Consider the following 25,740-nt stretch of genomic DNA (forward strand, 5'->3'; position numbering starts at 1 on the left):
GTCATTTTACTGAACTATCAAAAGAGGCTCACTTTTTGGGAGCCACGGAGTCCTCCAACATGGTTGATTCCTCATCGCCCTCCTGGCCGAAGTGATCTTTGCTCTTTTTCTGCAGATAAAGGGGTTTCCAGAAGCAGTGAGTTAGGGAAAGATACTTCGACCGCTCGAACATGAAGGTTTGTTGAGAAATTCCTCACGCCACAGAGAACCAGCAGCAGAAACTTCACACAGACGCATTACACAACCAGTAGCAATCAGACTGGGATGACAAGAATAAGACCTGCTTAATAACAGAGCTCCATCAATCCTAAGAACATCATCAGCATCTACAGACCACAGGACTATTGGGAAACGAGCAGCTTAATGGTTTTGAAGGGAGTGTTTCTAATGAAAGGCCCATTAGGATTGGCTGCGGTTGCAGATAATGTGCGTCTCAAACCTTTGTACCAGTATAAAGTCTGGATGTAGCTGATTCTGTCCAGGAGATGCCCACTTAAACCGACAGAGACATGTAAATCAATGCACCATTACTTTGGGCAGTGGCCAGTTGATGTGTTTCATAATTATCAATATATCAACACATAACAAACTCATAACTCAATTAATTAAAACATTAATAAATGATTACAAATTAAACAGCTACTATAAGTACGTCCAACCGTACCCTGAAACACGCACATACGCTCACTTTAAGTGCATCTCAACAGTTTTAATCTTATATCTCTGAAAAATGTAAACCATATCACCACTACCAGGCAATATTTTAAAAGTAGGATATAACACATACTACTTTATCTGCATAAATACAGTACACTTATACTACCCTGCAGATCTCGGTCATGTGATTATTTATCTCATCACTAAATGTATTCTCACATAGCTCTATATATATAGTTTTATATATATATATATATATATATTATGTTCAACTCTATCTACAGATACACTCAAGTAGGCCGATATATAATATATAATATACAGCAAGTCTCTAATCATTGACCGCCTGTATCATCACATGTAACTGTATTACACAACTCACGAATCAAGATTATGATTAAGGTGTTATAAATATGAACAACATGACTTTCTGTGAAGCTGCTTCAGTCAAGTTGACTTACTGTAACAACCCTTCAGAAGTAACTGAAAAGGTTTAGTCACTAAGGGATTTCTTAAGGCCTTAAAATAGTTCATACCACAATAATTAGTTTGGCAATAACACTGGATCAGTCTCTGCAAATGGTTTGATAAGAAAACACTGATTAAACTGAAGAAAACGATCGGATGTCTGACCCCTGCACTTGTATTAACCTGGTACGGTGTAAACTTGTACATAAACCTGTGTGCTCTTACTCCTAGAAGTTGTGTAATGACAGCCAGTTTCCAGTTTTGTGTGTATTATCCGTCAGACGCTGAATAAACTCAGAAACCCTTCTAGTCTTGCGAGTCCAATAAATACATGAAATCAAAAGTAAGTGTCAGGCTTCACACGATTTATTTAATTTGAACAATCAGATTGGTCGTGGCATGTCACCTTTTTGAGAATGATGTCGATGTAACCAGCGATGAGTTGTGCGATCTGCTCTCCTTCAGTGGTCTGAACAGAGTAGTAACCATCCTGATAGTCTCCAAAGTCCTGAAGAAGAAAGATTAAACACATGACATGACACTTAAAACGTGTCACTAATACGACAAACTATAAAACACCCAACAGTAAAACAACTGCTTAGAAGATAAAGTCATTTAAAGTTAATAGTGAAGCGGGGAATTCATGCACAAGGCTGTAAAAAATGAGCAAATATTGTCAAATTATTGTCATAATTAATCCTTTTACTTCATTTGTTTAATATTCATGGTGAAATTACAAAGCATGGATGGAATAGATCCAACCTAATTCACTAAATTTGAGAAATCAGTGCAGCAAGAAAAAAAAAAACATTGAGTACATTGAGAGACAAAAATAAATGCATTTAATTTTGATTGAAAAAATAAAAACACAAGATATATTACTTGTTTATTTTGTGCCTATGAACTGGCATCAGCGATCTATAAACATTTATTTAAGGAAATATTAACAGTGAATAATTCAGTTCAAAGGGGGTCAGCTGACAAAAGTTTGGAAATCTGTTCTTTTCAGAGTTCATAAATAAAGTGAAACCCACGTCAAATACACAAGCTTGATGTCAGAGCTAAAAATATGATCTGAACAGGGATCAAACTTCCTGTGGACGCTGATCTGAATCATAAGGTAAAAATGAAGTAAAGTCATCATAATAATAATAAACTCCCTGCCAGGGCAACATCACAAAACTATTACAGCACACCACGCTCCGACTCCAACGACTTCTGGACCGTTTTTAGGATTTCTTTCAGGGCTTTTTGAAACTTTAACATTTTGGTTATGTGGACTTTCAAAGAAGGACATAAATGATGGAATATTATTGAAAATATGACTGAATTGTCATTTTTGGGTGAACATTTTTCAACCTAAACGATCCATGAGGTGGTTAAACAAACCAGCAAGTATTTACAGAATTGTGACACACAAACTATTCCACGGTTAGCACACATCACAATCACAGTGCCATGTGTGAGTTATGATCGTAACAGTGTGTGTGTGTTTATAGGAGTGTGTGTGTACCAGGGTGAAGCTCTTGGGAGAAGCCGCCCAGCGTTTGATGTTGGTCAGACTCCACTCCTGTATCACTTCTTTGGTCTTCTCATCCACTCTCATCACACACTCTTTAGTGATGCCCAACAGACGCGGCACAAGCTTGTTCTTTCCTTTCATTTTTTCCTGTAAAGAGAATAACCATCAGCATTGACACCAGAAAGCATTACTATTAGAGCTCAGATATGGTATGAGATGTTACCTTGACTAAGAAGAAGGACACTCCATAGGTTTTCAGAGATCTGGCTAGTTTGACGTAGCTGACTTTGGCCTCAATCTCGGTCATGTTTTGGCAGTTTTTGTGTGCCTTAAAGAGAAGGGTTTATCATTAAATTATGATTCATACAGCGGTATGAAAAATATTGAATTACACATAACCTGCATAACCTTACCTGGAAGATCCTCTTCTCGCCCTTGTTCTTGATGTACTCTTTGGGCAAGAATTCTTTCAAACTGGATGAGACAGACAGGAAGTGATTTCTTTTAATGAATGTTTTGAGAATTAAAGCAATCTGGACTGATGATTTTAGCAGTAGCTTGTGCTGGGAACAAATGAAGCACTGTCATTCATAAAAACACTGGTCATCTCGTCAAGGATGTGTTAGCAAAGACGATTATAGCGAAGTAATTTTCTCTTCCTCAATAGTAAACTTGACAACGGATGTAAATGTAGACAAATGTTGTCATTTTAAGGCCTGTGTTTCTGTTCTCATGCAGTTTGAGAAATGCAGATTTCTGGTGGCATTAACTACCAAACAATGAGGTGATTGAATGTTTTCATATATTATAACAACCCAAATAAAAAAAATGATATGCCACTAAACCAATACAGAAGGAGTAACAGAAATGCGCTGATCTCACTCACTCGAGGAATCCAGGTTTGTGTTTCGACTCATTGTGGTCTCCGAACTGGATCTGGCACTGGTATCCGGCGAACTCACAGGCCTTATCGAAGGAGACCGGGTGGGAGCCGTTCAGGATGTCATCACGGGCCTGGGATACAAATAAAGTTAGCAGACACGCCATGATACGTTTGTGTCTACACCAGAAGTGAACAAGAAGCACAAAGCATCACAGCTACAGCCAATCAGACCATATTTGATATTTAACATAGTTACATAGAGTGTGTTTTTAGGCCAATGAGATTTCAAAATGAGCGTGGCTTCCCCTTCACAATGCCACAGAAATAGAAATCAGGTAATTGACAGAATGCCCTGTCCCTCAGGACAAAAACCCTCAGCACTGATCCAAAGAGAAACAAGCTCTCCCTAATTTCCTTCCAACACTGTGTATAGCTATCATTCACTTTACAAATGACGTTAGGACATGATTATGAACTTCTGTGGTGTTTACCTGCACATAGAGCAGGTTGAGCTGTACTGGGTCCCTGGAATCCACATTCTGGTCCGAATAGAAGAACTTTCTCCTGAGAAGCAGCATCTCAGTCTCCTCGACCCCCTGCTCTCGCAGCGTCCGCCCATGATCCAACCAATTCACTGAAAATACGTTCAAATACAGCTTTGACATCAGTAAATTCAGCTAGATTCCAAAAATCATCCAAACGTGAATGTTTGAACACACTTGACTGATTTCTTGTTCCTCATGATCTTTGCCAAACCAAAACTATAATTCTATGGATTTGCAATGGATTTTTCAGAGTGCACAGTAAAGAAATTCAGTCAACAAGAATCTAGAATACATGAGATTATACATGAGATTTGGTCACCATTAACTTCCCATACTTCCTTACAGTGAACAGGTTTAGAATATACTGCATGTATTGTTTTGAAGAACTGCTAATGCAACATACACTCATCATCTGTGTGAAGTTTCTGTTTGAGTTTCTCCATTTTTTTGTCATCCCTCAGTAGGGTCTTGTCTCTTTTCAGTGTCCCCATGGTCTCTTCTTTCTTTTCCTCTCCCACGTCACGCACCAGTGAGTACTCGTCAGAGTTTGTGATGCCTGAGAAACCAAAAGTGTTTTTACTCTCTCATTGCATTCAAACTGCTTCTCAGTGCTCATAATAATTCAAGTAAACCTCTAAGCATAACTTTACAGACCTCCATTAAGGGTCGTTGCAGACATGCATTTAGAATCTTAAAACTCTCTGACTAAATTCAAATGTAGCTTTAGTTATGATCACAAATCTTTTAGACCGTTTCCACCTATATTTAGCACTGACCACTTCTTATTGGATCACCAAAAATATTTTAATACCAAGTGAAAACAGGACCTATGTGACTGGAAGACTATCTTATGTGATATGGTGTAAATAAAAACAGCGGTCCGATCACTGAACCCTGTGGTACCCCAGTGGTTAGATCACTCAGTGAGTACAGTGAGATAATCCAGCTGACTTGGTAAGACCTGTTATCCATGTATAATATAAACCAGGAGAGATCTGGCATAAAAATATGGAGAATGGAGTTTCACTCCTCATATGGACACTAACTTACCTATTCTGGCACAGATGGTCATTAGCATGTCACTGACGATTTTTGAGTCATCCACCATGACTGTTTTAACAGTTCCATCCAACATGCGGATCTTCAGGGGCCTCTGTTTCTTTTTGTACTCCAGAGTGTCCTAAAAAAATATATGTTCTTATGAAATATCCTTTATAAACCCAGCATATTATGTACACTAGTGTTGTCTACTTTATCTTAAATATGTTTGAAATATTTGAAATATTAAGTTAAAGTGTTGATTGCCAGTGTACCGACTGATAAAATGTAACTGTAAATTACTTTGGAGCATCGGTCAAATAAAATAAAAAAAGTTAATGGGAACAATCTGAAATCTATTATATTAACCTGATAGTACATAAAAACAGACCCTTACTTAAAATGTAATTTTTCTCAAGTCAATCACAATGCAAATATAGAAACAATGGACATACATTTCACAATTTTGATTTTTTATTTCTGATTACTAGACAAGGAAACATTTTATAGAGACTGAACTTACAAGGAACATTATTGTATGTGGTATTTTACTTGAATTACTTTCCTTGACATTTTTATTTGAAATATTCCAGACTCACTCCATTTCTCAGCATGTAGTAGTCCAGGGCTTTGCCTGCCTCTAACCAAATGCCTTTCTTTGGGTCCTCGTCTGACAGGAACAAGCCATAGTCACTGGCTGCAAGAACACAGAAGAGTTAGTGGGTGCTCAGATTGCGTTTTACAACCTAATAAGACTGTCAGACCCGGAGATCAGCTGAACGGATTCAAAAATGGTAAAACTCAACTGTTTAACTCTAGGGGAGTTGGAAAATTAGCCTATTTTCAAAAATAGTGTAGTGTTCCTTTAAGGCTGCTATACATTCTACATAAGCTGCTGAGTTTGGGACGAAAGCAGTCTGTCAAACAGACGAATGACTCGCAGGTTAAGACAAGTATGTAGAGCAGAACTGAGGACTATTACATAACACCTGGGACCCAGCCGCTCCCTGATACAGGCCCATTATAGCGCCGCAGCACAAACTAGATTTAGGTTTTGGCTTCTCTGGTATTTTTTCTCTCTTCCCTCTTTGGAAGGAAGAGAATTTGGGTGGAACAAACACTAAAAAGAGAAACCAAAATCAGAGATATTATTCTGGGACTTTAGCCAAATATGGATAATTTGACTAGTGTTGCTGCCCATGACAGCTGTAGGCTATGTATTGAGAAGTTTTTATGAAATGTGGGAGAGAGGAAGATTTACAGTGAATGATTAACTGATCGTATTTAAAGCCAAAATGTATGTGCAATAAAACTAACAGAAAACCCCCTACAGATAACATGCATCCAGTGTAACATCAGATGTGACACGACGGCACAGCATGTGATGAAAGTTTTCTAAGTTAATCAGTTTTTGATGGCGATATGTGATGAGTGACGGTGGATTCAGCTCAATGATACATTCTGTACAATATAAAAATTGTTTAACTGGAGATAGAATATAATTTTTGCATGACATTAACAGCTTTAATAAGAGGGACGATGGGTAATTTAATCGCAGATCTTGAAATTCAGTTAAAGGAAACCGATTTCCAAACTGTGATCAAACAATTTATATTATATGACGATACTTGTATCAGTCACAGAGTATGTGTTTTTTTATTACTGTTAAAATCAATAATTTTTCATTTAATTAAGTGGAAATCTAAAATATGTTTTTAATTGTGCTTTTAATTTGACCGTTGTTCAATCTGACATGAGCATCAAATGTTTAATAGCAGTGCGATCCAGATGAAAGCGTCCAGTGCATGTGAGATGTGGTCAGGTGTCTGCTGGTGGACTCACGCTGGCCGAGCTGTGCTTCTGGGACTCTCTCTCTGATCATTCGACAGGCGTCGTACACCACGGTGGAGGGCTCGAACTGCATGGTCTTCACCACGTTCCCCACCCCGATCTTCAGCGACAGCGCCACCATGACTGACACTACGGGACACTGCTACACCTGCAAAACACACACAAACTCTCAACACTGCTTCCAGGCTGACGTTATCCAGGATGAAGTCTAATGAACAACTTTAGCTATTGAGCAACTGCATTTTGAAACAGATTGCAGGACAGTGTCAAAGTAACACGAAACAACTTTCAGAAAACAGTTACAGTTTACCCTGTTTAGTATCTAAATACTAACACAAGTTTACGTACTAAGTTTAATAAAATGCTATGCCAAATATAGTTTTTTTTTTTGTTTTACATTTTTTCTGTTGTTGATGCAATTATTGCATGAGAAAAAAACACCGAGAGGCTGAACTTCCCTGTTAGAGGGGGATTTCACTCGCAGATTTTATCAGAAACAAGGAACAAAGTAAGTCCTTTTTCACTTTTACTTAAAAATCTATTTTAATTGAGAGTCAAGTAAGGCAAAGGCAAAGGCAGAGCATCACACGATCACTCGTACATGTCCACTGTAATTCTGTACAAATCAAATCAGAACTCAAATCCACATCAGAGAGAGAGAAATCAAGCATATGAGTCCTCTACGTGAGGTCAGGGCTATGTAAAAGACAAATATTGTTTTAAAGAAATAAGAAAAATGTTTAAAAAGCCAAATTGTTAACTCGGTTAACCCAAGAAAAAACCCCCAGCTGTGGGAAAACACCTCGGTGAAGTGGAGGAATGCTGAGCTATATGGGATTTGAGCTACTGTATAATATAGCACAATCTTTCTCAATGAGGTTGAGCCAACACTGACAGAAGAAAATATAAAAGTGTAGATGCCAGAAGAAACAGAAACTGCTGTTATGCCAAAGAAGAAGTCCCTCGTCCACATCACGCAGAATCGATAAAAACAGGAACCAGGCATCGGTCAGAAACTAAAATATAACATAAAACTACACCAATGTTTCTTGTCATAATTGATGTTTTATGATCATGATTTAGTATTATTAGCAAGTTTGCATGTTAAATGTCTTCAGAAAACGTCAAGAAATAAAAACAGCCTCATGTGAAAATGCAATGTTTTTATACAGCTCAGTTTTTATTTGAATTGTGAGTTGATTCTTCAATAAATTTGATTAATTGATTGATTATTAAATAAACTTGATTTTCTGTTTCAGTTTTTGGATACATTTTTTTTTTTGGTTTCAATAAAAAAATATTGTACATTTTATATTTTCCAGATTATTAGTATATTTCACTGCAAACATGACAAAAATGACACAAAAGTATTCATTTATTAATTAAAGCAGCTCTAAATGTTGTCATTGTGAGCCATATTAATAATAAGTCCTATAAATTCCTGGTTTGACAGACTGAAGGCTACAGTTCATCACATAATATATCCATCTTGTTATTCATTCATCCACTTTTAAGTCCTGTAGTCCTCGATATGAGCCGATGGTCATTTCCTTAGGTTCACCTAAGAACACGGTCCCAAATCTGCTCTGAATCCCAGTGTGATGAGCTCCGCTGTGTTCAGAAGCTGAGCAGGGAATGGACACACATTCCTGAGGAGGGTGTGTGTGTGTGTGTGTGTGTGTGTCTGCTCTCCGGGGATGCATTCCAGCTGCCCGATCCGAGTCGTGTGTCTGTGTTTTGGGGGAGGAGTTGAGGAGGGACATTTCTCCACACATTCCCTTCATACTCCAGTGTAACACTCCCACCAAAAACAAGGTCTCGTGAAGGAAGAAAACAATGCAATTCTGATATTACAACATACCCTCAGCATAAGAACACTAGGGCTGTGCAAAACACGGCTACTTGACAAGTTGGTGTTAAAGTTGATGTGTGTAATTTCCATGCCTCAAGAGCCTCCTAAAGGAATTAAGCTTGTGGCTGCACATATAGCCTGTAACTTTTATGTTGAGCAAGCTGGAATACTCAAATCAACAGAGCAATGACTTGATAGGGTGTCAAATTCACTAAAAAACATTCCTTATGATTTAGTTGTATAAAATGGTTTGTCCCAGTTCTCAGATGTTATTGGCATGTTGTAAGTATCCCAGACTGAATGGATTAAAAGAGCACTGGGATGTGTGTTTGACTGTCTGTGTGACTGTGGCTGTCTGTGACTATGAGAGATTTGATTACATTAAGAAGAAGAAAGATGCTGGACCTCCCTGCTGTCCTTCAGGTCATCTAGCACTTCATCCAGTCCTGTAGGATGAAGAAATGCACCTTGTGAGCTGGTTCCTGAAGCAGCATTTTGAACAGCGCGTTTACAAACACACCTTTTGTTTCAGTCGGAATGAAATGTTCAATCTGGTCGATGTCGCAAGCTTCAAATCAGACGTAATCATTTGAGATGCACACACTGCACAAATACACAGTTTCCTGCTGTTTCCGCATATTAACCATCCTCCTTTCTTTGTTTTAAAAAGCAGACGACGAGTGGAAAGAGAATTTCAGATCGACACGACAGTCATTTATTATATTCAACAACAACATCGGCTTTCCATGCCTGTTCTGACTGTATAGTCATATAATTTTGAATTGATTTTATTGGTTGAGGCGCATCATGTGACTTAGGTTAGAGGTCATGGCAGCCATCTTGGATTTCACTTCACAACAGCAGTGATGCAGCAGTAAATGTCTCCCGATAAAAGCTATATTCTTGTTATTTCATGCCAGAGGCCATCGTCTGTAAGTTGTTTATTGAATTTCATCTTGTTATAAAAGAAAAACGATGTTGTGCAACTGAAGATTTCAAGTAAAAGACCAAGTTTCCATTTTTTCTTCAGCGCTCATGCTGTTAAACTATCTGTCGAGGTGCAACCTACTTGCCGCAGGGACAGAATAACGCCATTTCTACATGACTGCACGTGTGTAAAAGTCTTTATATATATCCTATAGTACGAATTAAAAAAAAAATAAAATCTTCAATCCTCTCCTCTCAACACGATTTCAATTTCAATCTGTCTGCCATTTTTAGTAGCATCTTGTGCATCATATACGTCATTATTCCACTGCTTTTAACCAAACAAATACATTTTGTCAGAATGACCCCTAACTGTTCATATGGACAAACAAAACAAAACCATAAAAATAAAAATAAAGAGTCTGACTGTAATTGTCTAGCGATGTATTGTCAGAGTAGTGGATGCCACAAAAGCGCTGTTGTACTCCGCCAGTGATAAAATGACACTGAAATGACGCTGATAAAAGCAACTGATACAATCTTTTCTGGTAACAGGCAGCAGAGACAACGAAAAGGGAAGTAGCTATTCATACAGCATGCGTTCAAAAGACGCTTTCTGCATAGAATAGCACAAGAAAAGTGTGGTCTGCTTCAGTTAAACTGGACTGAATGCTGAAGGCCAGTGACCGGCTCATGATCAATCACTCTTTAGCTCCCACACAAATGTCTTGATATCTAATTATAAAAGAAACTAGACTACTTAGTAAATACTAAAACACGCTTTCCTATTAATATCAGCAACCTCAAAAGAGTTTCGCCAGTACGGTTAATTACATGGTTTGATAACATTTACTGTGTCTTTACCGCTCAATTACAGGAACAGCATGAGTGCGTCTGGACTGAAGGAAACGAAACCGCTGAACAAGGAAATCTTTTCATGAACACTGTTCTGTGTGTGTGAGAGCCTGGAATTGTGCTGTACTTTTTCTATCAATCATTTCAAGCCATTAAGAAACAATATATGTGGGTTCATTTCATTCAAAGGCAAAGCTGCTCTAATCAACAGTGTGTTTGAGTCAGCCATCAAAAAAGCAAGTGGATGAAACCCGGCTCAAAATCGATGTGGGGTTGTGGTATAGTCTATTTTTGGTTGTGTGTGTCCTCAGAGTGAATCCTGTACTGAACACAGTGATCCTGAGAGTCCCACAGAGCTACAGACCTTAAACTGATGCTTCACACGTGTGTCAAAGAGCAACGCAACAGGAAACAAACACACTTACTGAATGAGAATGAGAGAAAGGATTACACAAGCCGGTCTGAACGTTGCACAAGGTTGAAGGCAATGCAAAGTACATCAGCACAAACTGTGGTTGTGAAGTATTTTTAATCTCTTCATACAGCGGTGTCTACATCGCTGTGTCTCTTTAGTAAGTGTGCCCATCACACGCTTACAGCTGCCAGGAATGATTATCACATTAGAAATGATGAAAACCTAGAGTAAAAATTCAGCTTTGCATCACAGAAATAAATGATAATTTAAAATAAAATACATTTAAAAACAATTATTTTAAATTTTAATAATATATCACAATATTAAAAAAAAAATTTTTTTGTATTTTTTATCAAATAAATGCAGGCTTGATGAGCAGAAGAAACCTCTTTCAAAAACATAAAAAAATAGTAACGTTTCCAAACTCTTGGTCTGGACTGAGAGCGTGATTCACCAGGTCTGTTTATAATTCTGTCTCTCACACTGATGTGTTTGTCCAGAGGTCCGTCTGAAGATCTGTCAAAAACAGAAAGAGCTGCGGATGTGTGTGAGGAACATATTACCGCTGATAACACTCAGAAAATAACACATTCCTGTGCTGCACTGCCACACATTTACACAATTACAGCAAATTCACCAGGCGCTTCTTTAAAAGAGCTAAAATAACCAACTGTCCAGGGAGCTTCCCAACCGAGACACAGGAATAGACTATAGCAATCACGTGACCCGACCCATAGGACGAGCGTTCGGAGGATTCGATGAAATAACTCTGGTGTATATGAGATTATAGGAATAAACCTCAGAGGGGTGAGAGAATTCAGCACAAGTGAAGTAATAACTAAACTAGCATTTGTGTTTATTCAAAGTAAACGCTGCTTTTGTCATCTGCTGCCTCACATACTCGAGCGGTTTAAAGTTATATGGATTCTGGCTGGCTTTTAATGTTTTTTATCAATCATCAGCAGGAAAAGAAAAGAAAATAGCTCTGCAAGTGATTGCAACAATATCGTTTCTTTGTGTCGATTACGTTACAGCTGTGGTGTGGACTTCTCTAGTTATGATTATCATTAGTTATCATGCTTGGGGTGAATGGGCTTTTACACACACTCTCAAATAAATGCTGAGTTGTTTCAACCCAACCTTGGGTCAAATATGGGCTAACCCAACTTTGGGGTTAAAAATGTAACATAAAAGTGTAACTCAAAGGTTAGATTTGTCCATATTTAACCCAAAGTTGGGTTTAAACAACCCAGCATTTAAGTTTCTAGATCACATACACATTTAAAAAAAAACGCTTCACGAAGTTTCTGTCTACTAAGTGTCTTGAAATCTTTTGAATGTAGCTGAAAAACTGCTGAAAAACCTGAAAAAGTTAAAAAAAAGGTACTTCTACTTCCCTCACAGGCTTGTTTTCAGTCCAGTCCAAATTAAATATGGCACCAACATGACTAACATCTGTACTCAAAGAATTACATCTCAACAGCTTTTAAGATATTTTCACACTTTTATAAAAAACCGACTCAGACCTATTCAAGTTCACGTTCATTCCCCCTTTCTTTTTCTTTTTTGAAGAACTCTGACTGTTGATGTTGAGCATGCAGATATAAAGACGGCCGAGTCTGCACACGTACTATCAGAAGTATTTGAGGGAGTAAACAGCAGAGCGTTAGAGAACATGTAAACACAGCACAACAGATGCATGCTGCAGGAAACTTCTCCATCACACACCATCCAACACACGCTGCAGGAAATGTGGAAATATTGGGTGCATTTGCTTGTTGTCAGGTGCTAACTTCCCATTTCTCAGAGCAAGTTTACTATACATGCAGAAAAACATTTCCTTATTACGTGAGGAATCTGATCAGATTTGATTGGCTGGTCAAACGCTCATCCTCATGTCATGTCAAGCCCATAAGCCTGAACTAACTTAAGAGACTTCTGTCCCTCCTGTCCGAGTCTGGAGAAGGACATAATCATCATAACTCTGGCTATGCTTGACTTGCTCAGACGCTAGTGCTCTTCTAGAAGAATGTGTGAAGACTGCTGAAGGGACACTCAACGCTGGGAAGGCATGTTAATGGTGATGTGAAGTATTGGCCTGGAGGTACGTGTCCCTGATTCATAAACACAGACCCCTGCGAGCGTTAACTCTGGAGTCCAGCGCCTGACAGAGATCTCCTCACACCAGCAGGAACTGGGCCAACTGTCAGAGAAAGTGATGCTGACTCAAAGCAGTCGTACAGAGGCCACAGACAGAGGAACCGTAACACCAGCTTCACCAAGTCATGGAAAAAGATCAAATATTTAGGGCCCTCCAAATGTGACAAACACTGAGAGTCGTGCTGATGTACCCTCAAGTGCAGAATGTCACAGAATTCGTCCAAATTTTGATGAATGCATGAAAAGAATAGCTGTACTTTCAATCAAATTGTGATGTAGACAAGTGCCTGTAATATTAAAACGCAGAAAGACTGCTATTGTAATATTTTCTGCGCGTCTGTGTTAATAAGCAGCGAGATGTCATCTGCTACACAAACTCAAGCATCAACACACACACAAACTCAAAGGTCTACAACCTGCACAAATTAAGTTTGACTTAACAACAATGTATTACCATTGTATAATAAAAACATTAAATGTTTCAAAGATAATGACAACAATAACAATAATAAAGTTTGTTAAAACATTATTTTATCACACAGTATTACACAATTTCTAATAAAACCTCTGTTGTTGCCAAAAACAGAACTGTTCCAAATTAAGTCTGATTAGATTAAGATTAAATTCTTAAAGGTTTTATGCAATTATGTGATTATCACCATTTTTGACAATAAAAGTGTATTAAATCATACACAGAATCCAAATAAAAATAAATAAACTGACATAATTTCTGGGGGAAAACATTTAACTGGGGAATATGACATTTGAATAAATTATGAAATTGTAGAAGTTGTATTAATTTAATTGGTTGGACATCCTTTTTAATTATTAAAATTACTTTAAACTGAACAGAAGACTTTAAATAAAAACACACTGACTGTTTGCTTGTGTATTTGATCATTAAAAAATAAGCTGCCAAGATATGAATGTTTTTTATAGTCACAGTATAAAAGTTATCTATATCAGGAAACATACTGTAAACCTGTGAAGAAATATACTGTATTACAAGGCTTTGTCAAGTTGTTATTAAATACATAAAGATAATATGACAGCTGTGTGTATTTACTTATCAGTCAATATTTGATTGGTTTCCTATCCCCTGTCATTTCATGGTTTAACTTATGATCAAATTCAAATAATTACTGTGCCACTCTACACAGTTTCTCTCATTTAACATCCTGTTTCCCTTGAAAATAAGTCACATTACAGAAGTATTTCATGCTGTTGGCCAACTCTTTCATTTAATGTTTAACACACTTAAAGCCTGTGACGTTTCAGTGGTAAATATTCCCATCAGCTCTTGACCTAAACAAACCCGACTGTGGAGAGCGGCTGTGAAGCTAACGCTCATGTGTGAGTAACGGCTCACAGACGAAACACACGTCCCACGCTCAGCCTGACCAGCACACGCAGCGTCACAGGTCCCAGAGTGTGCACTACAGCAGCGCTCACTCTAGCCCAGCATGCAGTGATGTCATTTCCTGTATGAAAGGCGCTTCACTGCCATAAAAGGGAATTTCAGTTATCTGCAGGCACACACTCTTGCAACGCTGCATCCTGTGCAATTACAGCTGAGCTCAGGAAGGGAGGGAACGTTTAGCTCGTGGAAAAGCAGGGAATACAAATCTCAAGTAAACTTGAGATACTTAGATGTAAAGGAAACTAATGTGTGGACTTATTCAACTTTCATCTTTCTGTAAATATTTCTGCATTCAAATCTTCAGAACTCATTTACAGTTAGGTCTATTTTCACAGAGTTTTGAGACTTCTTGGCTTGAGTTTTATCGTTCTCATAATGTTTCTTCCTGTAGCTGAACCCTCCCTGTGTTTAGACAGATGAGGAAGTTCCTGACCTGAGCTGCAATTACTACTTCACTTCCGCTACTGAGACTCAAAACCCTTTACACAAACTCATATCTGATATTAAGACCCAAAACTAATCTCCTAATCAACAATTAGCTCTACTGTTTATTTTTAATTACACAAACTCAAGTTCTCATCAAACCCCTTCAGTAACGCAGCTCACACAGATCACTGTTAGTCGAAATTAAAAGTGTTATAATAATAGGGCTGCAGGTTACGAGGAAAGAAATGGCCTACATAACGATTTTCTGATAAAAATTGTGATTGCAATTTGCAATTATTACCATTATTATTATTAAATGCTCCATCCATTTATTATTTTACAGTAATACATAACAAATGTAATATTTCTTATTTTGTGTAATATTTGCATTAATATAACAACAAAAACATTATTATTATTATTATTTACAATATTAATAAAAATATTAAAACATTATTTTTGTAATATTTTTTCATTCATAAATATTGCATTTAATTAGGCGTGCTTTTTGATTATTCAAAATTAAACCACGGTAACCATAAAACTTAAAATGGAAAACACAGAATTTGTAAAAAAAAAAAGAAAAAGACAATTTGAAAAACAAATAAAACACATTTTACAGGGCCCTAAAATATGATATCAGTTACGTTTAATAAATAGTTTTTAAATTGTATACGTTTTATGACTTTAATTAATAAGAAATGCTTTATGTCATGGATGCGCCAGGTCCTTCCACACACACTACTCCTTATCCCCGATCACAATCACCAGACTTTTGATTTGCTGCACCTGTCGCCCTCTCATTATCTCTGTTCTATATAAATCAGCCACAGACACACACTCTCTGTCCGGTCTCGTCTAAGAGAACCACATTGCACCTGTGGTTTCCCTACGAGCTTCAATTTATCTGCCATTGACTCTTAACTCTTTGCCATTTCAATAAACTGTTCCATTTAACCTTGAAACTGTCTCTGTCTGTCCCTGACAGAAGACTGGACCGATATATTCAAGGTGTCTCAACAGGATCCAGAGCCTGTTGGACATACTTTGAGCGGAGCTACTACAAACATCTCACGGCACCATCACAGATTCAAGTTCGGCTACCGTAACCACAGTCCCTATGGCCAACCCTAATCCGTTCTCTGGTGGGGCACATGAGTGCAAAGGATTCCTCCTCAAAAGTGAACTTATTTTTCGAGATGCAACCCATGAGATGCAATCAACTTCCCCTGCTGCTTCACCATTCTTCTTTGTGGCAAAAAAAGACGGAGGACTTCGACCCTGTATTGATTACAGAGGGTTAAATGCCATCATCCGAAAATTTCGTTATCCCCTCGTCCCAGCGGCACTAGTGCTTATAATCTTATCCGAATACGTGACGCGACGAGTGGAAGACGGCTTTTGTGACCCCTACTGGTCAGAGGGAACACTTGGTGATGCCGTATGGCCTAGTCATTGCGCCGTCCGTATTCCAGGACTTTATGCAAAATCGTTTTGTGATAGAATACATTGATGACATTTTCATCTATTCTAGTGACCCTGTCGCCCATGTTCAGCATGTTAAAGAAGTGTTGGAAAGATTACTTCAACACACCCTATTTGTTAAAGCTGAAAAATGTGAATTTCACAAAACAACCATCAAATTCCTAGGTTGTCAAGTATCCATTCACGGAGTGAGTATGGACGAGGGAAAGGTCAATGCTATCAAGAACTGGCCCAAGCCCGTCTCAGTTTAAGAACTTCACAGATATCGTAGATTCATCAACAACTTCAGTGTCATCGCATCTCCACTGATGTCTGCATTAACCCTCTGGAGTCTAAGGGTATTTTTGGGCCTGGAGAAGTTTTGTCATGCCGTGATATTTGTGCTTTTTTTCAGTTTCTTATAAATATCTAAATGGGTAAAGTCTAATCTCACTGTAATCAGCACAAACTGGGCTATAATAATATGTGAAATGCATGCATGTACATGATTGTATTTTTGAAAAAAAAAATGTTTATGCGTGGTTAGTGAAAAACTACAAATATTAAAACACTTGAATAAGGCCATAAAATACATACAGAACATTGGTTCCCAGGACTTTTGGGAACTGGAGCTTGTAGCCTAGAATTTTTCTTTCTAAATTATGTGAAAATCATCTTGTTTACTCAATATATTGATTTTGGTTTTCTAAGACACTTTTTTTGTTGGTAAAAGTCATATGCGAGTAGGCGTCAACTATCATTCATTCCAGAGGATATAGTTTCGGACCGGTGTTCCTCCGAACATTCAGCCATGACCACCAGAACTCTTGGAGCCAGTTCCTACCCCGGGACAAGTACGTACAGAATTATCTCCGCCAACAGACGACTGGTCTCACCCCATTCCAGTGTGAGCTCGGTTACCAGCCTCCCATGTTACCGAAGAGCCAAGCGAAGTACCATCTGTTCAACACCGGTTCAGAGAGAGCGAGAGGGTCTGGGACTCAGCTTCGGTCGAGTTCGAAGGCTTAATTTAAATTCACGCGGACTCGGGTCGGGCTCGGGCTCGCGCTCCGGTTTGTGAGGTAAACGAGCGGTCATGTGATGTGTTTCGATTAGCGCGAGAAAGATGCAAAAATGCATGCTGAGCAGGTGTAATGGAGGCTTGCCTCTGGTGATTACGTTTTGGTTGCACCAGCAACTAAAGCAAACTCTGAGGTGTGGAAAAGTTTTGACCATGTTTATAATGAGAATAATGAGTGAATAATGACGCACCATCAGTGAGCGCAGGAACGCGCTGAAGACATCTACAGTGGATTCAATCATTTTCCTCCACAAAAACATGTAGATCTAGCCTTACCTCTGTAAGTAAAGGTTTTTCAAATAATAACTAAATATTAACTGAGTAAATGCATAATGTGGACAGAGTATTTACGCTAATGTTGGCATTATTCTTTTATTAAATATCATCTGCTAGTGCCAAGCAAATCCGGCAGAGCCTTTATCTTAATTTCGTTATTGCCAAATACCCATCTAAATTTAAAATTTATCTTAATTTAATTTGTTTTAAAAAAATCATTTTTATGAGTTGGTTATATTGAGTTATATTGTTGGTCTATTTATATTTGAGCGCTGAGATGTTACAATGTCACAGAGGACTTACTTTATTTCTTTATTCCAACTTACAAGTGACCTAGTCTACATTAGTTATGAATAAATTATGTTAAAACACATTTAAATGACTCATTCTTGACAAAAGGAAAAAGAGCTGTGTGTGTGCACACATTTGAATAATGTCGGGCTGTAAACGGGTTCGGGCTTTTAAAAAGCTCTGTCAATCAAAATGTACTTTGGGTTCGGGCCAAAACCTGTCGGGCTCGGGTCCTTCGACACACACTACTCATTATCCCCGATCACAATCACCAGACTTTTGATTTGCTGCACCTGTCGCCCTCTCATTATCTCTGTTCTATATAAATCAGCCACAGACACACACTCTCTGTCCGGTCTCGTCTAAGAGAACCACATTGTGGACTATTGTTTATTTAACAGATTTCTATCATCATAATCTTCATCTTCGGAGGAGTTTTGGATTCCGGAGTGTGACTGTGGTTTCCCTACGAGCTTCAATTTATCTGCCATTGACTCTTAACTCTTTGCCATTTCAATAAACTGTTCCATTTAACCTTGAAACTGTCTCCGTCATCTTCTGTCCCTGACACTTTACTGATTACAAAAATTCAGATGAATATAGAAAAATTTATATAAGAAAAAATAAATAAATCCAGAAAATGTTAAACTGAATTTGGAACAAAAATAAACTAATTTTGGGAAAACTTGACAGACAACACAAACTCAAAGCACATGCAGAACAGAGTTTGTGTGGAGCAGCATTTACTGCAAGGTGCTCTGAACACAGAATGAACAGTGAATAATAAAGCATATCAAAACATATGAAACACGCTAACAAAAGGAAAAGAACTGGTTTTAAGAAATGTCATAGAGAGTTTGATTTCTGCTTTCAATATCAGACTGATGGCAATTATAAAGTGAACAACAACTGAAGTATATCCGTTGTTGTCATTACATTTCTGATCGACTTGACTGATCACACTTGTGATGTGCAGCACTAGTGTGAAATGCGTTCATATAGCTGCTGTTTGATGTGATGTTTCTCACGCTCCACAATGCAGAAGAGGTTTTTGTGGTATGTTACCAATAAGGTGTACTTTTGGTTTCACTAAACTCCTCCAAGATACTGCAAGCACAGCAGGGTGGTTCAACCAACTCAATCCCAGAGCTCACACACACATCAGAAATCTCAGTCCTCTGATGACACACTCAGAGCTCCTGCAAATCAATCTGTCTGACCGCTTTAGAGAGCATGACCTCTCAGTTACACACACACACCTACACACCTACACACACACACCTACACACACACACACACACACACACACACACACACACACACCTACACACACAATATTTTCTATCGCCCTTCACCAACCCTACCCCTAACCCTAACCCTCACAGGAAACTTTCTGCATTTTTACTTTCTCAAAAAAACTCATTCTGTATGATTTATAAGTGTTTTGACAAATGTGGACATGGGTTATATCCTCATAAGTCACCCTCTCCTTGTAATACCTGTGTCATACCCATGTCATTATACAGAGTTGTGTCCTGATATGATACAAAAACAAGAGCACACACACACACACACACACACTTCTATGTATGACCATGTACATAACCACACACACACACACACACACACACCCCTCTCTCTTCACTGTAAGGTCTTCATAGTCACTGTTACTATCTGAATCCATGAATCCACTATCATTCATACAAATCTTGAATGTCATGCATAACTTCACATTAAGGAGGAAATAACTATTTAAAGACTTCAACGAGACATTTAAACATGACTGAAGACATGGAGTTTCCCCATGATTCAGTGCAGGTCATCTTTTCCTTTGTTTCCAGCATTTCTTCAGCATGACTTCCACACACACCCAGAGTCTCCCAAACTCTGCTGTCACACATCAACACTAAACCACCACACATGAGCAAAGAAGAGCTGCAGCACAAACCACAAAGATTGAGAAACATACACGTCACGCAGTGTGATAAATCAATCCAAATCAATGGCTGTACTGATGTGGGCCAGTCACGGAGGCTCATTATTCACAAATACTGTAATTCAGAAAACTCAGTGTGTCTGTAAGCTTTGATACTTGATCAGCTGGCATATTTAAGCCTCGAGGTTAATTGTGTTGCTCTCTAAACCGCTCAGTGTGGACTATGTACAGTATAATACACATCTAGCTGTACTGTAAAAGTCTTTCTGCCCACTGCAGATCTGATACAGAGATGAAATAGTGCGGTAAGACCACATGTATTTGAATGAATTATAGCATTTATTTGAATTAATTATCAATTGAGATATCAGCGATTAAACCACCTCGTAGCTGAGGAAAATAATGTATGGAAGCATATGGGTAGCATTATTCAATTTGGGATGTAATATGCAAAATGACAATGCAATATGTAAAATGGCAATGCATTTCTGTATTTACATTTACATTTTCCAATACATTTGTGCAACTTTTGGTGCAAAATGAAAATGAAATTGCCATTTACTACACCAGTTTTAATATGTAAAATGAATATTAATTTTAACGCTTTATAAGTTGCAAAATTAAAATGAAAATGTATTACAGAAATGATTAGATATGTCTAACATGTTAAAGCAAAAACTGTGGCAAAATGATCATTTAAATGCTATTTTTCTTAATTGCATTAACACTCACAGTCAAGACACTTACGATTGCATTTTCATTCAATGTCCCGCAATGAATGTAGCAAAACTCAATGTGCACATTGAAAATGCATTCCGAGCTGATCACGTGTCCCCGCCCTCGCGCCACGTCAATCATTGTGTGAACAAGGCGGGGCTTACAGAAGGTCAGAGACTCAAGTCTCATGAAGAGGATTCAATCAAGTGAGACAACATAGACAAGACAGTTGGTCCGTGTATGTTTTGATCATTTCGGTTTATGGCTTCAATATTTCATTCGGACTTGTGGGCGGAGCTGAAACGCTGCTTTCATCTGATTGGTCGAATCGGATCGGTTTTCATCTGACAGCCTTCAGCTCGGTCTTGTCATTCTTTCAGGCAGAATAAGAGTCAGTGCGAGTGAAGCACTGAAATGTCTGAAACTTCACTCACTGTTAATTAGCATAATATTTGAATCAGATATAGCTGGGCACATAATTCGTGCTGCTGAGACCTGCAAATTATTTCTAGGTTGTAGTATTGTATGAATATTGTCCCACTGATAAAAAACAGTGCAAATAGTTCTGTCCCTTTGGATAACAGTAAAGTGGAAATAAATATAGTTAAATTTATGAAATAAAATTAAATAGGATTTTTTGGGAAGGTAAGTCTGGCCAGTTATACAAGCAACACGAGTCGGACGAGTCTAAAGATATGAGCTGAATTGGGTGAAACATTAAAGTTCTAGTCTGTGTCAATTACTCTCATAATAAATAATAATAATAATGTTAACTGTATTTTTCGGTATAAGTTGCATCAGTCCAAAAATACGTCATGACGAGGAAAAAAACATATATAAGTCGCACTGGACTATAAGTCGCATTTATTCAAGACCAAGAGAAAACATTACCGTCTACAGCCGCGAGAGGGCGCTCTGGGGTAGGCTACAGGAGCACTGAGCAGCATAGAGCTAATTTTACTATTTTTATTTAGAAATGTAACTATATTCATTTTTACAATTATTTATTAATGTCACACACACACACACACACACACACACCCACACACACACACACACACACACATACCTAGTGCCTTATGACTTAAAAGATGCGAGTGGTAAATGTTACAGACATGGAACTGTTCAGTCCATTATTGATTTTAATTTCCACTTCACTGTTATCCAAAGGGACAGAACTATTTGCACTGTATTTATCAGTGGGACAATATTCATACAATACTACAACCTAGAAATAATTTGCAGGTCTCAGCAGCATGAATTATGTGCCCAGCTACATCTGATTCAAATATTATGCTAATTAACAGTGAGCGTAGTTTCAGACATTTCAGTGCTTCACTCGCACTGACTCTTATTCATTTCTGCCTGAAAGAATGACAAGACCGAGCTGAAGGCTGTCAGATGAAAACCGATCCGATTCGACCAATCAGATGAAAGCAGCGTTTCAGCTCCGCCCACAAGTCCGAATGAAATATTGAAGCCATAAACCGAAATGATCAAAACATACACGGACCAACTGTCTTGTCTATGTTGTCTCACTTGATTGAATCCTCTTCATGAGACTTGAGTCTCTGACCTTCTGTAAGCCCCGCCTTGTTCACGCAATGATTGACGTGGCGCGAGGGCGGGGACACGTGATCAGCTCGGAATGCATTTTCAATGTGCACATTGAGTTTTGCTACATTCATTGCGGGACGCCGAATGAAAATGCAATCGTAAGTGTCTTGACTGTGAGTGTTAATGCAATTAAGAAAAATAGCATTTAAATGATCATTTTGCCACAGTTTTTGCTTTAACATGTTAAACATATCTAATCATTTCTGTAATACATTTTCATTTTAATTTTGCAACTTATAAAGCGTTAAAATTAATATTCATTTTACATTTTAAAACTGGTGTAGTAAATGGCAAATGAAAATTATGTAATTTAATTTTCATTTTCATTTTGCACCAAACGTTGCACAAATGTATTGGAAAATGTAAATGTAAATACCGAAATGCATTGCCATTTTACATATTGCATTGTCATTTTGCATATTACATCCCAAATTGAATAATGCTACCCATATGCTTCCATAATAATGTAGCAATCCGTCAGCTATTTCATTAATAAAGGTCGCTGGGCAGTGTTGACAAGACTATGTGCTCCTGAATGTTTTGTGTGTTCACAGCATGATCTGTGAACCCCCACCCCCCCTCTGTGTGTGTGTGTGTGTGTGTGTGTATGTGTGTGTGTGTGTGTGTGTGTGTGTGTGTGTGTCCATCAATAAAAAGCAGTGCCTTAATGTAGAATGGTTATTAAACTGGCCTGGAACTATCTGTGCATTAGTCTAATTGAAAACCTTCCAGCCAATCAGAATCAAGTATTCAGACAGACCATGGAATAAAAGGCCTTTAGGTGTTTCTGTAAAGCTGCTTTGAAACACTCTGTAATGCAAAACATGCTATACAAATAACATAAACTTGACTGGACTTGACTAATACTGTAGTTGATTTCTTCATGTTTCTGGAATGCTCTCTCACTAAACACATGGTGAGATGTGATCTGTCTGTGAAAACAGCTCTGTGTGCGCTGTGAACATGCACTGACGACTCAACTCATGTGTCCAAAGACTTTAAAACAACGGTTTAACCACGCAGTGCTAGTATGTCCAGGACATTATTGCTATCTCTGTTAGCAGGCTGCAGCGTCTCAGATCTGACTGACATGTCGCTTCGCTACAGGATGGAGTCAGCGGTCATGATAAGTTTATATGCATTAATAACATGTGCGTGTGGCAGAGTCTGGTGGGTCGTAAGGCATGGAGTGTGTTGTGCTGTCTGAGTGACATGTGGTCACACACACCCAACCAAATCATGAAAACACTTTATTTGGCCTTCTGAAAATCTTTAAGATTACTTACAACAGAACAGCGACACATCTTATGGTTTTATGGACAGTATTCTGATCTTTAAAAAAGCATCATATGACCCCTTTAACCCCTTAATGACTCTCTGAATTAAAAAATGAAGGTAATAATATGCCTACACTTTAGCTGTTCCTTGAAGGGAGAGTTCACTCATAAATGATAATTCTGTCATCATTTATTCACTCTTAAGTTGTGCCAAATAACTGGCAGTAGCCACTGACTTTGAATTTGAATTTTCCCCCCACACTATGGAAGTCAATAACTGGGTTTTCATCCAAAGTTGTGAATTTAACTTGTGTGCAAACTTTGAAAATCACATAAAACATTTGCAAATAAGCACTGTTTCCATCCAATGAGTCAAAGAGAACAAAATCAACTGGCACTAAATAACCACTGGATATATATATAATAAATCACTTGTGCCTCAGAGCTATCCGACCAAACACAATGAATGCATTCATTCTTTCGGAGGTGGATGCTGCTGTTCAGGAACACAAGACAGATCTGGGAGGCAATTATACAGAAATACTTTGCTCAGGCATTTCAAATCAGCATTTCAGATGCTGTACAACGAGATCGGTCTCCTGGTTAGTCCGGTAAAGCTGTCTCGAACGGCAAATCTGCATAACTTCTTGATGCATATGGAGGAATTTATTCAGCAAATGTATTTCCATCTCTCATTAGTTCACATTAACCCTTTTTCGCACAGGTCAAAAATCAACTCAAGTTAGCGTAAAATCTCTTTTGTGAATTAAGGATTTTTTTTTCTGATGCAATACTTTACAATGTGTATAAAAACAGGGTGAAGGACACAGCTGATTGAGGATCAACATTCTTCATTATATCTTTAATATTCAGCAGAAGAAAGAAACTCACAGGTTTGGAAGAATGTAAGGGCGAGGAAAAAGACAACAGAATTGACATTTTTAGTGAACTATACCTGGAGTAAATTATCCTGCTATTCAGATATTCAGAAAATATGAGAAATGAATACAAATTTTTTTGTGATATTTATTTGCTTACACAAAGGTTGTCCTGCTGTATGAAATAAGATACATAAATAAAAGTGAATGAATGATTAAAATAGTTTGGTGAGGCACCGTTTAGATTTGCATGCAATTCTTCAGCTGTGATTATTGGGGATTTTTGCTTGCCCAAACTACACTATTTACCAAATAAATGGGGATTAATATGGTTTATAGCCATTTCATACTTTGTGCAAAGGCATATGAATTTATAAGCATGTCAAAAAAAAGCACAGATATTTTGAAGAACTTCATTAAAAATAACCAAAAGGACAAACATTTTTCGGCATTTAGTTTTGCTCCTGTTTCCAGGGGTGTCTGTTATATTGGTGGAGGGCACTGTATCAGTAGACGGTCATGCAGTAAATGCCCAGACACACCAAACTGACACGAAAAAACTAGTGCGGATGAAAGCTGATGCATCTGGGCCAAAAGGACACACCACAGAGACTACAACGACCAACACACTGCTCCTGTGTAAGAGGACATAACTCTCCATCTGTATTCATCCTTCAGAAACCAGAAGAGCTACTGCAGATATACAGACCCACAACTAGATCAACAGCTCTCAGTGATGACCTGACATCAGCTGACGCTCCGGTCGGTCGGTGTGTGACCATCACAGACGTGTGTGAGGTCTGAGCATCTGCAGGAGAGATCCAGCTGCTTTACAGAGCCTCAACAAACACTGACATGCTGTTAGTTCACAGGATTTCTGTTTCTCTTACAAACAGTAGGCATGAAAGAGTAGACCGAAAGCATGAAGAAAAAGCTGTGTGTGTGTGTGTGTGTGTGTAAACTGACCCTAGTTCAATCATATTTAGTGTAAACTTCATCTGATGATGATATCTTGCATAAAAGAGGTGGCATTTACAAAAGATGAGAGGCGTATCTATGGGCTCTGATGTGTGTTCAGAAGCTACTGCTCAACTCTAGTGATGTTTAGCACTACACTACACTACAGTACGGTACACTACAGTACGGTACACTACAGTACACTATGGTACAGTGCACTACAGTAC

At 38.2% G+C, this 25,740-nt stretch overlaps 1 protein-coding gene across 1 annotated transcript in view; it reads right to left on the reverse strand.

The window, feature by feature from the left end:
* Positions 1–25,740, reverse strand: part of LOC128021430 (talin-1) — a 67,000-nt gene that overhangs the window by 35,650 nt on the left and 5,610 nt on the right. The window contains exons 2-12 of the mRNA XM_052608583.1: positions 6,956–7,112; positions 5,713–5,810; positions 5,126–5,255; positions 4,479–4,631; positions 4,022–4,164; positions 3,534–3,661; positions 3,061–3,121; positions 2,871–2,975; positions 2,639–2,794; positions 1,532–1,633; positions 33–109 (exon numbers count right to left, since the gene is read on the reverse strand). Coding sequence (XP_052464543.1) covers positions 33–109; positions 1,532–1,633; positions 2,639–2,794; positions 2,871–2,975; positions 3,061–3,121; positions 3,534–3,661; positions 4,022–4,164; positions 4,479–4,631; positions 5,126–5,255; positions 5,713–5,810; positions 6,956–7,085 — 1,283 coding nt within the window. The 5' untranslated portion in view covers positions 7,086–7,112. The remainder of the gene's footprint in view (positions 1–32; positions 110–1,531; positions 1,634–2,638; positions 2,795–2,870; positions 2,976–3,060; positions 3,122–3,533; positions 3,662–4,021; positions 4,165–4,478; positions 4,632–5,125; positions 5,256–5,712; positions 5,811–6,955; positions 7,113–25,740) is intronic.

Source organism: Carassius gibelio, chromosome A10 (genome assembly GCF_023724105.1).
Source record: "Carassius gibelio isolate Cgi1373 ecotype wild population from Czech Republic chromosome A10, carGib1.2-hapl.c, whole genome shotgun sequence".
Classification (NCBI taxonomy): Eukaryota; Metazoa; Chordata; class Actinopteri; order Cypriniformes; family Cyprinidae; genus Carassius; species Carassius gibelio.